This window comes from Gavialis gangeticus, unplaced genomic scaffold, assembly GCF_001723915.1.
Source record: "Gavialis gangeticus isolate Ggan-Ray unplaced genomic scaffold, GavGan_comp1, whole genome shotgun sequence".
Lineage (NCBI taxonomy): Eukaryota > Metazoa > Chordata > Crocodylia > Gavialidae > Gavialis > Gavialis gangeticus.
Window position 1 is genome coordinate 20,918,474 of NW_017728993.1, and position 11,507 is coordinate 20,929,980.

Sequence of the window (11,507 nt, forward strand, 5' to 3'; positions counted from 1 at the left end):
ATCATTTGAGCCCAGTTTTTTCTCCTGCCCAGGCGGGGGGTCGGACTTGAAGATCTACAAGGTCCCTCCCGACCCCACTTCTATGATTCTGTGAGTTGGTAGAGAGAGAAAACAACTGGGAGGTATCATTTACAACATAACCTCAATGGTCTTATTGGGCTAATCTGCTCAATAAAAGAGAATGCATGTTCTTTTTAACAAGGTGGAGAGCTTCGCTGGCTAGCTTTGTGAGTGTTTGGTGGAAGGAGGGAGGACAGGGGACCTGATTCAGTCAGCTGTTAAGCACATATTTATGACTATGTCTAGCAAAGCTCTTAGGCCCATATTTAATGACCAGTCACCTATGCCCCAGCCAGCAGGACTTCCCCTGAATGCTTTATCTGATGTCACTGGACACTGCAGATCAAACTAATGCCTGGTGTTTTCTCCATTGTGCAGGTGCTCCCTGATGGGGTTTGATTTAAACCGGCACTGGGTGGATCCGTCTCCCTGGGCTCATCCCACGCTGCATGGAGTAAAGCAGCTCATCATTCAGATGTACAACAATCCGGTGAGTGCGGAAACCCACGCCAACACAGCAGCTCTCCCAGAGCTGTGAGACTGTTCTCCTTTGCGTAGTTCAGGCGCTGCCTCTGGGATGCTGCAGGCTGCTGGCTGCTCTAAAGTGGCTAGATCCAGTGGCCAGCTGGGAAAAAAAAAAGGAAGCAAGTAAACACCACCCCCGCTGAGTGGTATCAGGGAGCATTTGAAATGTCATTTGTCATTGGGCACATCAGAGTGGAGAGAGCAAGTAAAATGAAGTTCAGCGCAGATTAAATATGGGATAATACTGAAAGCAGGGGCCAAACACAATTGAGCAGCTCTCATGTTACCCTGCGCTGGATTGGAAACGGCAGGCCCCTGCAATTGAATTACCAAATGGCATCGATGTTGGAGCTCTGGATTAAACAGGCAAAGCTGTGTAGCATACAGGGGAGGGGGGGGGGAGTAATGTCTGCAACTATCACACATGAGCACATGCGCATACGTAGCACACGCACACACATATACAGGCACCCTGTTAGAGAGGAAGGGGTATTTTTGAAGGTGAATTCTCTGCTGATCAGAGGAGAGGGTGCTTGCAGGGAATGTGGAGGAGGAGTGGAAGGAAAGCAGACACTTAGTGAATATTTGACATCCAAGTGCAGATGGATTATTGAATATGTGACCTAAGAGAAACTGCTGAACAAAGATGGAGGCAGGGTTGAAATCATGAAGTGACTATCAGCCCTCACTGGGAAAGAAGAGGAGAATTCATAGGCACTGCTTCTTGTATTAGGGTTGTGGTTGTAGCCGTGTTGGTCTAAGGACATAGGCAGGCAAGGTAGATATTTTATTAGACCAACCAAATAGTTGCAAAAATTGTTCTTGGCAAGCTTTCCAGCACAAACACCCTTCTTCAGGCACTCTGTGCCTGAAGAAAGTCGTTTGTGCTGGAAAGCTTGCCAAGAACAATTTTTCCAACTAAAGTAAAAGCTTTGTTGTCTGCCATGAGTGGGATAAGGGGGTGCTGGTTATCTGAGAGTTGTACCCTGCGGAGCTAGGATTGCAGCTGGCCCAGCAGGCAGGTAAGTTTCTTTAGATCTACTTCCTTTAATCTGTGCATGGGGCAAAGGCGGGCTGCAGCTGCGGGCTGGGATCTCCTCCCTGCCTCTGTGCCTTGCTGCCACTGCTTCAAAAGTGGCATGGTGCGGCACCACGTGTCTCCCACTGCTGAACAGGATGGACAGTGAGGCGGGCCAGTTCCAGCACCCAGCACCACTGCTGCCCACCCAGAGCGCAGCCACCCCCACCCAGCCCCAGCCCGCAGCGGCAGCCCGCCCTGCCCCATGCAGATCTATTAAATTCTGGTTAATAAAGTATTCCAGTTAGTAAAATGCTGTTTAACAAAACTTTTACTGTGTTTTGTTGGCCTAATAAAAGATATCGTATCTACCCAAAGAACTTCTGCTTCTTGTATGGGATGCCTGATATTGGTCCTACAGCTGTTCTTCCCACTTTGGGGTGGGGCTTATTTTTGTCACGCACTGAGGTTTTATTCTTTTCTGCTTTTCTTCTCGGTAACAGCTGGGCTGCTAATGAAACAGGTGAATGCAACTCCTAGCCAGAGTCAGCTACAGGGCAAGCTTCTTCCCCAGCTGCATGGTCCCTAGTCAGACTGCTCAACCCCAAGATAGCAGTGGTTTGGGGCATAAGCTGCATACACTGGCATACAGGATGCTTCTTTTGGAAGAAGGGCATTTCTCAGGAGTAAAATTGCACCCCTAGAAACATTTCCTTAGATTGTGCACTTTTGGGGACAGAGTCCCTCCATTTATCCTGTGGACATACAGCACTTAGCATAAAGGAGTCCTGGTGCTTGACTTGAGGCTACTCAACCCAAATGACAGAGACTAATCTGCAAGGAAGGGGTTGTCCAGACAGAGGGAGTTCTCTCTTTCTATTAGGCTTTGGGGGCTTGCAAGCTGTCTGGTCTGAAAGAAAGGTACCTCCCAGGGACAAAGAAGGCCTAACAGGAAAATTTGGAGAGAAGAATCCTCAGGCCACACTAAAACAAATGCTAATATTCATAGGGCAGCCCTTGGGTCTTGTCTCCTGAAAGGTTTCACTGTCTTTGGGGGCTTCTAGCTTCGAGTTGGTTGAGTAATGGGGAGGTTGGATTTGGTTCAGTTTGGTAGCAAAAAGGCTTGCTAAGCTGAAATGAAATAGAAATTTTAGGATTATAGGAAAATAGAGCTGGACAGGACCTAACCAGTTCATCTAGTCCAGCCCCCAACTCAAGACAGGATCATCCCTGATTAAACCACCCTGGCCAAAGTGTCTGTCCAATTTACTCTTGAAAATTTCTGGGGACTGGAGATCCCACACCTTTTCTAGGTGTGTCTGTGTATATGGGGGATGAGGGGTGCTTTTCGAAACAGTATAAAGATTTATTTTCCTCACTTAGTGACATATTTTATTTTGAAGGCTATTTGACCCATTTCCCCCATATTGCAAAAAAAAAAAAAAATAAGTCAACTTCAAGATGAAATATTTTGAGGTTTCCTCCCATACTTTTTGGACTGAACTGTATGTCAGATTCAACCCATCCCTGTAACTAGCACAGTTCCCTCCACAACTGTATTTTTCAGCAAAATCCTTCAAAATTTCACTTGGGTGTATTGTACACTGAGCGCAATTAGCACTTCCAGGAAAAGTTTGAAGCTATCAGGCAATTAATGATATTCAATGGGGCTACTCTTGTTTGTCAGGAAATGTTGTATTGCTGGTCTTTCTGAGCCAGTTAATATGGACATGGGCTGGGCCACATCTAAAGGGCTGGGGAGAAAAAGGGAAAAGATCCTGCCTGTCTCAGAAGGAGAAAACGCGCCTGTTTGTGAGCCTGTCTGCTGTTGTGGTGTTAGGCACTTTGGGTAAGGGTCAAGCAATGGTGTGTGAACCACTGCAGTTGTGAAACACGTCTTAAGCATCGCCCACGTGCAAAATTTCAACTTTGAACATATGAATGAAGTGTTCCTCAATCTTGGGTGAGTGGGTAACTGGGCATGTAGAGGGATGCAGATGAGCTCCATGTATACCTTCCATGTCTTCATCCAATCCTTGTCAAATGTAACTCATCTGGGGATAACCATGTAAAACTGTTATGCTCTCCTTTCTCTTCTTGCAATGGAAACCGAGCTGGAGAGCTTTAACTGAAATGCAATGGAAAGTACGAAAATAATATATCTGAAAACTACCACGATTTCTCCCACTCTGGTCCCCCGCATGAAAAATGCACCACTTCCAGGACTGGTCCTGGAGAGCTGCCCGTAAGAGATTGGATTGTTGAAAGCCAAGGAAGTTCAGCCTCCTGTTGCTCTCCTCTACCAGCTTGCTGCAGCCCTGTCAGATATATTCATTTCTTTAAATCACTTAAGGAAAATTAGCTGCCATAACATCATAAAACTGCTTTTTTTTTTTCAATATTGCAGCATAGGAGGATTTTTTTTTTCTTCTTCTGCATCCTGGAAGATAAGCTATTTCCTTTGAAAAATAAATTCACTGTATGTAGGGGCGATTGACATGGGAACAAGTGAAGTGGTTGTATTAGACACACACATGCAATACCATAGCTACAGTGAATCCAGCATTTAAGGCCCTAAGGCCATCTGAGGCTTTACTGTAGTTTAATGTACATGTGTAAACACGGGCATCTGCGGTTCTCAGCTGCTGGTCTGCATTTCATAAAAAAATGTTGCCTTATTTAAAAACCCATTTTGAAACCCCAATTAAACCAATTATCTTGATGGGAGTTGGGATGGTTCAGGAAATTGGAAATGGGTAAGAGGCTTTCACTTATCTCCATGTCACCTATTTGTAAATAATTCCTAGTGACCGCAAGCTCACCCTTTAATTGCTTGTGTGAAATGAGATGTTTGGTATTCTCTGTTCAGCTTCTAGTAAACCGGTGTCCACACCACACCCCCGCTATAGGGTCAGGCTTGCTGAAGAGGTCAGGAATAGCTGCTTATCCCACCTTTCCAGCTGTCACTCCAGCGTGCATCCGAAGGAATACATCCACATTTTGCAAAAGATGCAGTGCATCATTTCAGGATGCCTCCTTGTATATTAATTTGCCCCCTCTCATGTTTCTGCATTATGATACAGTCTTTCAAAACAGGGATATATGGGGGCATATGCTCTTTTTTTAATAGGACCCCTGCCTTATTAAGTGCCCAGAATGGGAGGCTTTCACTTAATGAGCATCCATTCTGTATTTGGTTTTCTCCTTGTTCTTCAGTATGTGTCCCCTTGTGCCTTATTTACTATGTGCTATTCAAGCCCAGCTCTGAAGACCAAATTAGTAATCCCTTCATGGGCTTTTGATGGTGCTTATTGATATACTGTGTGTATGCTTCACAAACACTAACAAATTTATTTTCTCCACACTCCTGTGGGATGAGAGGGCATTATGCCCACTATATAGATAGGGAACTGAGACACAAGAGATTAAGGTCAAAGTATCCAGTCATTTTGGGAGCCCAATTTGAGATGCCTATGATCTAATTTTCCATAGTACTTAGCATCATTTAGCTCCTTATTTGTTCAGAGCGCAGTTCTGGTTGCATACACTGCCAGACATGAGGATACAGCCCTTCTGTGAGCCAGACCCTGGGATCTCACATCAGGAACACACAGCCTTGGTGTGTCTGCAGTGCCACCATGTCACACCCAGGACTGTTCTGAAACATGCCCACCTATTCAGTGCCAGGCTACCACCTTCCAGAAAAGAGGCACCATAGCCACCTTAGACCAGCCCAGATCATTGTCCCAATGCTGCTCTTAGGGTCGGTGTCTAACTGGCACACTCTCAGGTCTCTCTAAGTCAGCTGCATTGCACACACCAAACTGCAGAGACTTCCTCAGCCTGACAAAGGGTTTTTAAATCTGAAAGCTTGCTATTTTTTTTCCCCCAACTATTTAAGTTGGTCTAATAAAAGATATCAGACTCATCCAAAGAACCTTGCCTGCCTTGCCTCTTTCCTGGCATTTTGCACGTGTGCAATGAGAGTGAGCAAGTAGGACATCTTCACAGAGGCATTCTGGGATGGTATAAATATGCTTTTTGGGACCACCTAAGAGACTTGCTCAGCATCACATAGGACCTTGGAGGCAGAGAAAGGGATGGCACCCAGTTCTCCAAAGCACCGTTGATCCCCAACACAGGGCTCATGAGTTATGGGTAGAGGCAGTTGTCTTCTCTGTGTGGAGCAGCACTGGAGAGGGGTGCAACCTACTTGGCCGGTGGGTTTCAGGAAGGGCAGACTCAGAGATCATGCCCGATGCAAGAGGGGCATATGTTCTAGTAGTCTCTGCTGTCTTGACTCCCCCTACACCTACATCCTTCTGGTCCTGTCCTATCTAGCATGTCCCCATCACAATTATGTCTTTCCCTGGCTCTGCAGCCTAGTCCTAATACCATCATCTAGCACATCCCTTTTTCTTCACCCCAGTCCCAGTTCCCCTTGCTCATTGCCCCATTCTTGGTTCCCCCCCCAAGCTCCTCACCCTCATTGTCTCCTACCCGCAGTGTCTTTGTCCAGTCAGTTTCTCCACTTTTAAGACTGACATCAGTCATAGGATGACTTGGCCATTCACTCAATTGGCATGGCTCCCTTGGGGGCAATCATGACTGTCATTCAAACTTCCTTTTCCCCAAGCAGGCTGCAGGTAATACCATCTAAAGAGGATGCTGTCAAAGATCATTGCCCTGACATTTTACATACCTTGAATATGGAGGGATCTTTTGCAAAGCACGTAGAAAAAAGCTGCTGGAACAATGTTCAGATAGTAACGCCGACACGGAGATGGCTGTGCAGAACCACACGCAGCCTCCCCCACCTTCATGAGCACATGATTGATCAGCATCTTCCAGCTTCTTTGGTGGTGGATGTCTGGATCTATGTTTTCCAGTATCCCTCTTTATAAATCTAAAGATTCATCATGGAAAAAAACTGCGTGGTTCAGTGGATAAATGGGTCACTGAAATAGGAGTCAGTGACCTGTATTTGACATCTGGTTTTACATTTTGCAGAGTGAAGCTGTCCCTAATGGCAATGCTGCTTTGATGGCCTCCCACCCTTCCTGCACTTGGTATTGCTACGGTCCTTGCCAGACAACCTGCCATCAAGGAAAACACAGCCAGTTTCAGAGCTGCACGTACCGTGCAGGAGTCTAACATAAATTTTCCTTTTGTCAGGCCGGCAAATTGTGTCAGTCTTATAGGCTCCATTTCTACTCATCTCCTCAAATGATGTTATTAGTATTATCATCAATGCGATACTGGATGGTCGACAAATAAAGTATAATAATAGACTTTGCAGAGGTTTTGTATCAAAATTGCACACTTAAGCTTGCTACACTATGAGCCCGCAAGTGGTACTATCTAATCTAGCATTTGAATGACTGGAAGCAATTGTTTTCTGCTCAATATTTCTCCCTCCCACCCTCCTTTACCTGTTAGGTATCATAGCAGCAAAATGGAAAATATTTCATGGCAGTTAAAAACTGATTTGCTCTCCAGCTGAAGCCAGTTTGAATTTTAACAAACGATGGGGGAGGGAGTGGTTCAGAAATCACTCTGAGCCAAGGATGCTGCTTCACACCGAGTGAGTTTGACCTCCTGCGCAGCGTGCAATAGGAGCCTCTGCACAACACAGCAACCAGGTCCACCTGGCTCTTGAGAGAGCTCTTGAAAAGTGCATTTTCCCTCTATCAAATATAATGATAATAGCTAATAATCAACATTTCCAACATGTATTAACCACCTACCAGCCAGAAAAGTTCAGCTCGTCTCGAAGGGTTTCCTGTGCTGCCACAAGCACCCGGAGGTCTCCCTGCAGACATGTTAGTGCCGGTGTTGTCGGGCAATAATAAGTCTATTAGTCCTGGTTTTACAGTCTCTTGGGGCTTAGGTACTTCAGCCTCCTGTGGCTGTCGCTTGTTCTCCTGCATCACTTAACTCCCTCCCTCCCTTTTGTGATATGCGTTCACCTGGGTCGACAAACTCCTAAAATTGTGAGGCTGCCTTTTGTGATCCCACCGCTGCTGTTTTCCCTTGAAGGTATCCAGAATCATTTTTCTTAAGCGATGGCAAGTCCCACCTAATGGCCTGTTATTCAGTTTCTTTTGCTGTATACCTCTGTACACTCTCAGTGACTCTGAACTTAGCATGAATGCTGGAGGGGTCCTTGGTTTTAGCTGTCTGCTAATCAAAGCACCACCTTGGACAACCCAAGCTTCCTCGGTGCCATGCTGGGGCCCAGTGGTGCTATATCTACAGGTTGACATTTCTGCAGCCTTTTCCGATGGTTCATGTATTGTTTGGGCAGCGTTTCCCAAAGAGCTGTTGAGCAGGGAATAATGGGGACGGTGTCCCTTTGTTCCGCTGCATTTTTGTCAAGCTGCCCTGGAGAGAGTCTGTGTGTTAACATCACCTGGGCAAATCGTGCATCTGTATTCTCAGGATAGGGGTGTTTACCTCCTTTGGTGCTGTTTGCCATCAAAACGGTGCTGTCTTTTCCCGTGAAACGCCTTGGCTACTGAACAACATAAATGGCAGTCCGAGGACATGATGTCTAAGTGTAGTCCTGTTTTTCAATCAGCACTTTGCAGGACCCTACCAACAGAGGTGGTAAAATATTTACCATTATGCATCACCCCAAAAGCTTTGCCCTTTACGGGTAGCAGGGTTTGGTCTCTTTTCACAGTTTTGGGGGGAATCCCTTTGCGGCTGTGCATAAGAGCAGAGATCCTTTCCCTCCTGCACTTACTTCACTTCTTCTCCTGCTCACTCGGTGATTCCCGGAGCAGTAAGCCCACCGGACTCCACTTGTTGGCCTCTGTGTTGGAGGGAAGGGATCTTCCCTTGAAGCAGGATTTATGGGACAGTCCAATACTTTCCTCACTACTTTAAACTCTGCTGACAGCTCCTCTGTCCCCTAGAAGATGTTCCCCAAGTTTTTCTCAATTGTTTTGGCCCCCGCACTGCAAATAAATGCACTGTCCAGATGAGACCACCAGCTTGGCACTTTTTAACTCAATAATGATCTCATCTTTTCCACCCCCGGTACTCTTTACAGAGTTAAGGAGCCGGACAGACCTCTGCTAACTGATTGCCATTGAGTCAAATGAGCCTCTAAACAACACAACAACCCGGTCTGACTGGCTCTTGTGAGAGCTTCTTAGAGATACCGGTTTTCAGAGAGGGCAAGTGGAAGTGTCCTGGCTGGGCCATGCTATTTGATTTTGGCTTCACCCCCTTCTAAGCATTGAGAAATGGGCACTTTGCTCATAAAGCTCCATTTTCTGCTTGAGATTGCACTTGCGTTTGAAAAGACACAGGAGCAGGGTACCCAGCAAAGTCACTTCCAGGGCGCTTTTTATACAAAGGAGCTATTTGTATTCAAAGATAATGTACAGGCAGCTGGCCAAAGGCTTGGCCTCACTGCAGCTGCCGTGTGCTTTTCCAATGGTGCAAGCTAGCTGTAACAGGCATTACAAGCCTGTGGATGATTACCACTACGTATGGCATTCGTGGAATGCTGTCTGAGCCACCCACCATCTGGGTCTCTGGTGCTGCCAGGGCCAGAAAAAGAGTAGTGGTGGTGGTGGTGGGGGGGGAAATACTACCATGGCATGCTGGGATTCTTCAGCTGTTGGGCCAATCCCTGGCATCCACTGTGCCACCCTGCCCTTTGCCTGGTGTACTATTAAGATATCCACGTGGTATTTCAAAGACTCACAGCATCCCCAGGTGCTAGGACAGGGGCTGCTTATAGGAAGCTGAAGTACAGACATGCTAAGCAAGTTGCCGAAGGGTTTCATAAATCCTGTGGTGGAGCAGGGAACTGAACCTGTTTCTTGAGTCCCAGGCTGGCACTTCAGGTGCTGGACAAGCATCTCGGGCTCCATTGGGCATCCACCAGCTCCTTGGATGCCTTTGAGGATCAATGGGTACAGTTTGGGGGGCTCTGCTTGGTGTCCCACTCCGGAGAACTTATTTTCACATTTTGATCCTTTGACCCCCCACATCACTCCTATCCTGTTTTTGCTTTTGTTGTCCCAAGAAATTAGTTGCATCTTTCACCCTTTAGCCCCACAAAAGGGCTATTCGCTGGATGGGCCTTAAGGCCCACATTAATATGGAAGATCCAAATAGGCAGACTCCATTGGAGCTTCGGTCTGGTTGGTGGCCTCTTGCTACCTAGGGCCAGTGAATTAGTGAAGGGTACAGTGAGGTTGTTTCTGTGGTTCAGGCTAAGTATTCCCCCTGTAAAGAAATATTCCATTCAATGAACGATATAGAGCCAACAGCTGTTTTTCACAATGCATTTTCAGACAGAGTAAATGCTACTTTAATTTCTCCAGAAATGTCATCCTCGTAAAAATAGGTGGGGGGTGGCGGTGGTTGTTTGTTTGTTTGGTTTTGATTGAAAATTGAAAACAAACATATATTTTGAATGTGAAAAAAGCTATATGATGAATCAGTTTTTAAGACAAACCCCATTTGTTGGACCTGAGCATTTTTACTGATTGTTTTTTCCAACAACAACAACAAAATCCTGCATGAAATAGGTTTTATTTTTTTTTTTTTACTTTTATTTTTTTTGCAAAAATCTTGTTCGTCTAATAAAAGATATCACCTCTGTCCACAAGCCCCAATTGCTTTTTCCTAGAGACCAATATGGCTGCAACATGGATACCTGAAATAATTTAAGAAATTCTTATTTTTCTCAGAATTGCTGGTGAGAAAAATAATGATAATTTTTTAACCAGTTTCAACAGTGGCAACACGTAGGGGGTGCACAGGGGTGCATGTGCACCTCCTGAGAGTGCTGGTGCACCCCCTGACAGGCTGTGCTCTCCACTTAGGCAATGGGCAGGGGGGACAGGTCTCCCTATGAGCACTGGCTATGGAGTGGGAGTGCCAGATGAAGTGCTGCAGCCACTTCCCAACAGGTGAGATCGGCCGTGGGCCTCCCCCAGTTGGTGAGATTGGCCATGGGGGACCCTCCCACCCCGGTCACTGACTGGTCGCTGAGGGGGCATGTGCCCCCCCTGACTAAGGTGGTACCAGTCACCCATGAGTTTCAATGAACAGCAGTGGAATATTCCTATTCATATTCTTTAGAAGTAAATAGAGTTATCACTAGGGATGAATGTAGTACATTTGTGCATGTTCATGTAGAAGCTGAAAACCTGGCCCCTTTGAAGTCAATGGGAGTTTTGCTGTTGCTTTGCTGACTTTGGGGCAGGCAGGATTTTGCCAGCAGTGCTTGATCATGGGGGTTCCCAAAGTGTTTAACACATGTTGAATCCAAGCCCAGTTTGTACCTGGGTGCAGGCAGGATGCTACCCCAAGACTGTATTAGTACAGTGCAAAAGCAGCACTCCTGTGTGTGCCCCTGGTCTGGCTGGGGCCAATGCAGCCCATAGCTTCCTTGGGAATTCTTTGTCTATAAAGAGCAAGAATCATTCTCATGAGCTAGTCGCTATTGCCTTATCGATGTGACCACACGTAGATGCAGACCAGACTCTCTTGATTTCTTGCCTGGGTTTCCTTGCTCCTCTCCATGCTGGAGTTCACACAGCATCCTGTAGGATCAGAAGCAAAACCCAGACAACTCCCTGCCAGTCTGTCCTTGTGTTACTGCATCATTTAGATCTTGGGTCTGTAGGCACAGGGCAGAGCACGAGTATCCTGGGGAAGCAGGACACAACAGCTGATTAGTAGCAGGCAAGATAATGCAGGCAGTGAAGAAACTTATACCCAGTGGTAATGACCAGGAGTTGTCAGGATCTTCATCTTCTCATTTGAAAACTCCCCTATGAGCAATTTAATGAAACAAAGCTGCTTCCTGATATTTTTTTTTCCACAAAGCCTGAAAATCTGAGCTTTCAGACATACAGCTCCCAAAATAGCTTAA

The 11,507-nt window shown here is 46.2% G+C and overlaps 1 protein-coding gene across 1 annotated transcript in view; it reads left to right on the plus strand.

Moving 5' to 3' along the window:
* AGBL4 (ATP/GTP binding protein like 4) overlaps nucleotides 1–11,507 on the plus strand; it is a 1,816,099-nt gene that overhangs the window by 1,578,462 nt on the left and 226,130 nt on the right. Inside the window, exon 11 of the mRNA XM_019528308.1 lies at nucleotides 439–550. Coding sequence (XP_019383853.1) covers nucleotides 439–550 — 112 coding nt within the window. The remainder of the gene's footprint in view (nucleotides 1–438; nucleotides 551–11,507) is intronic.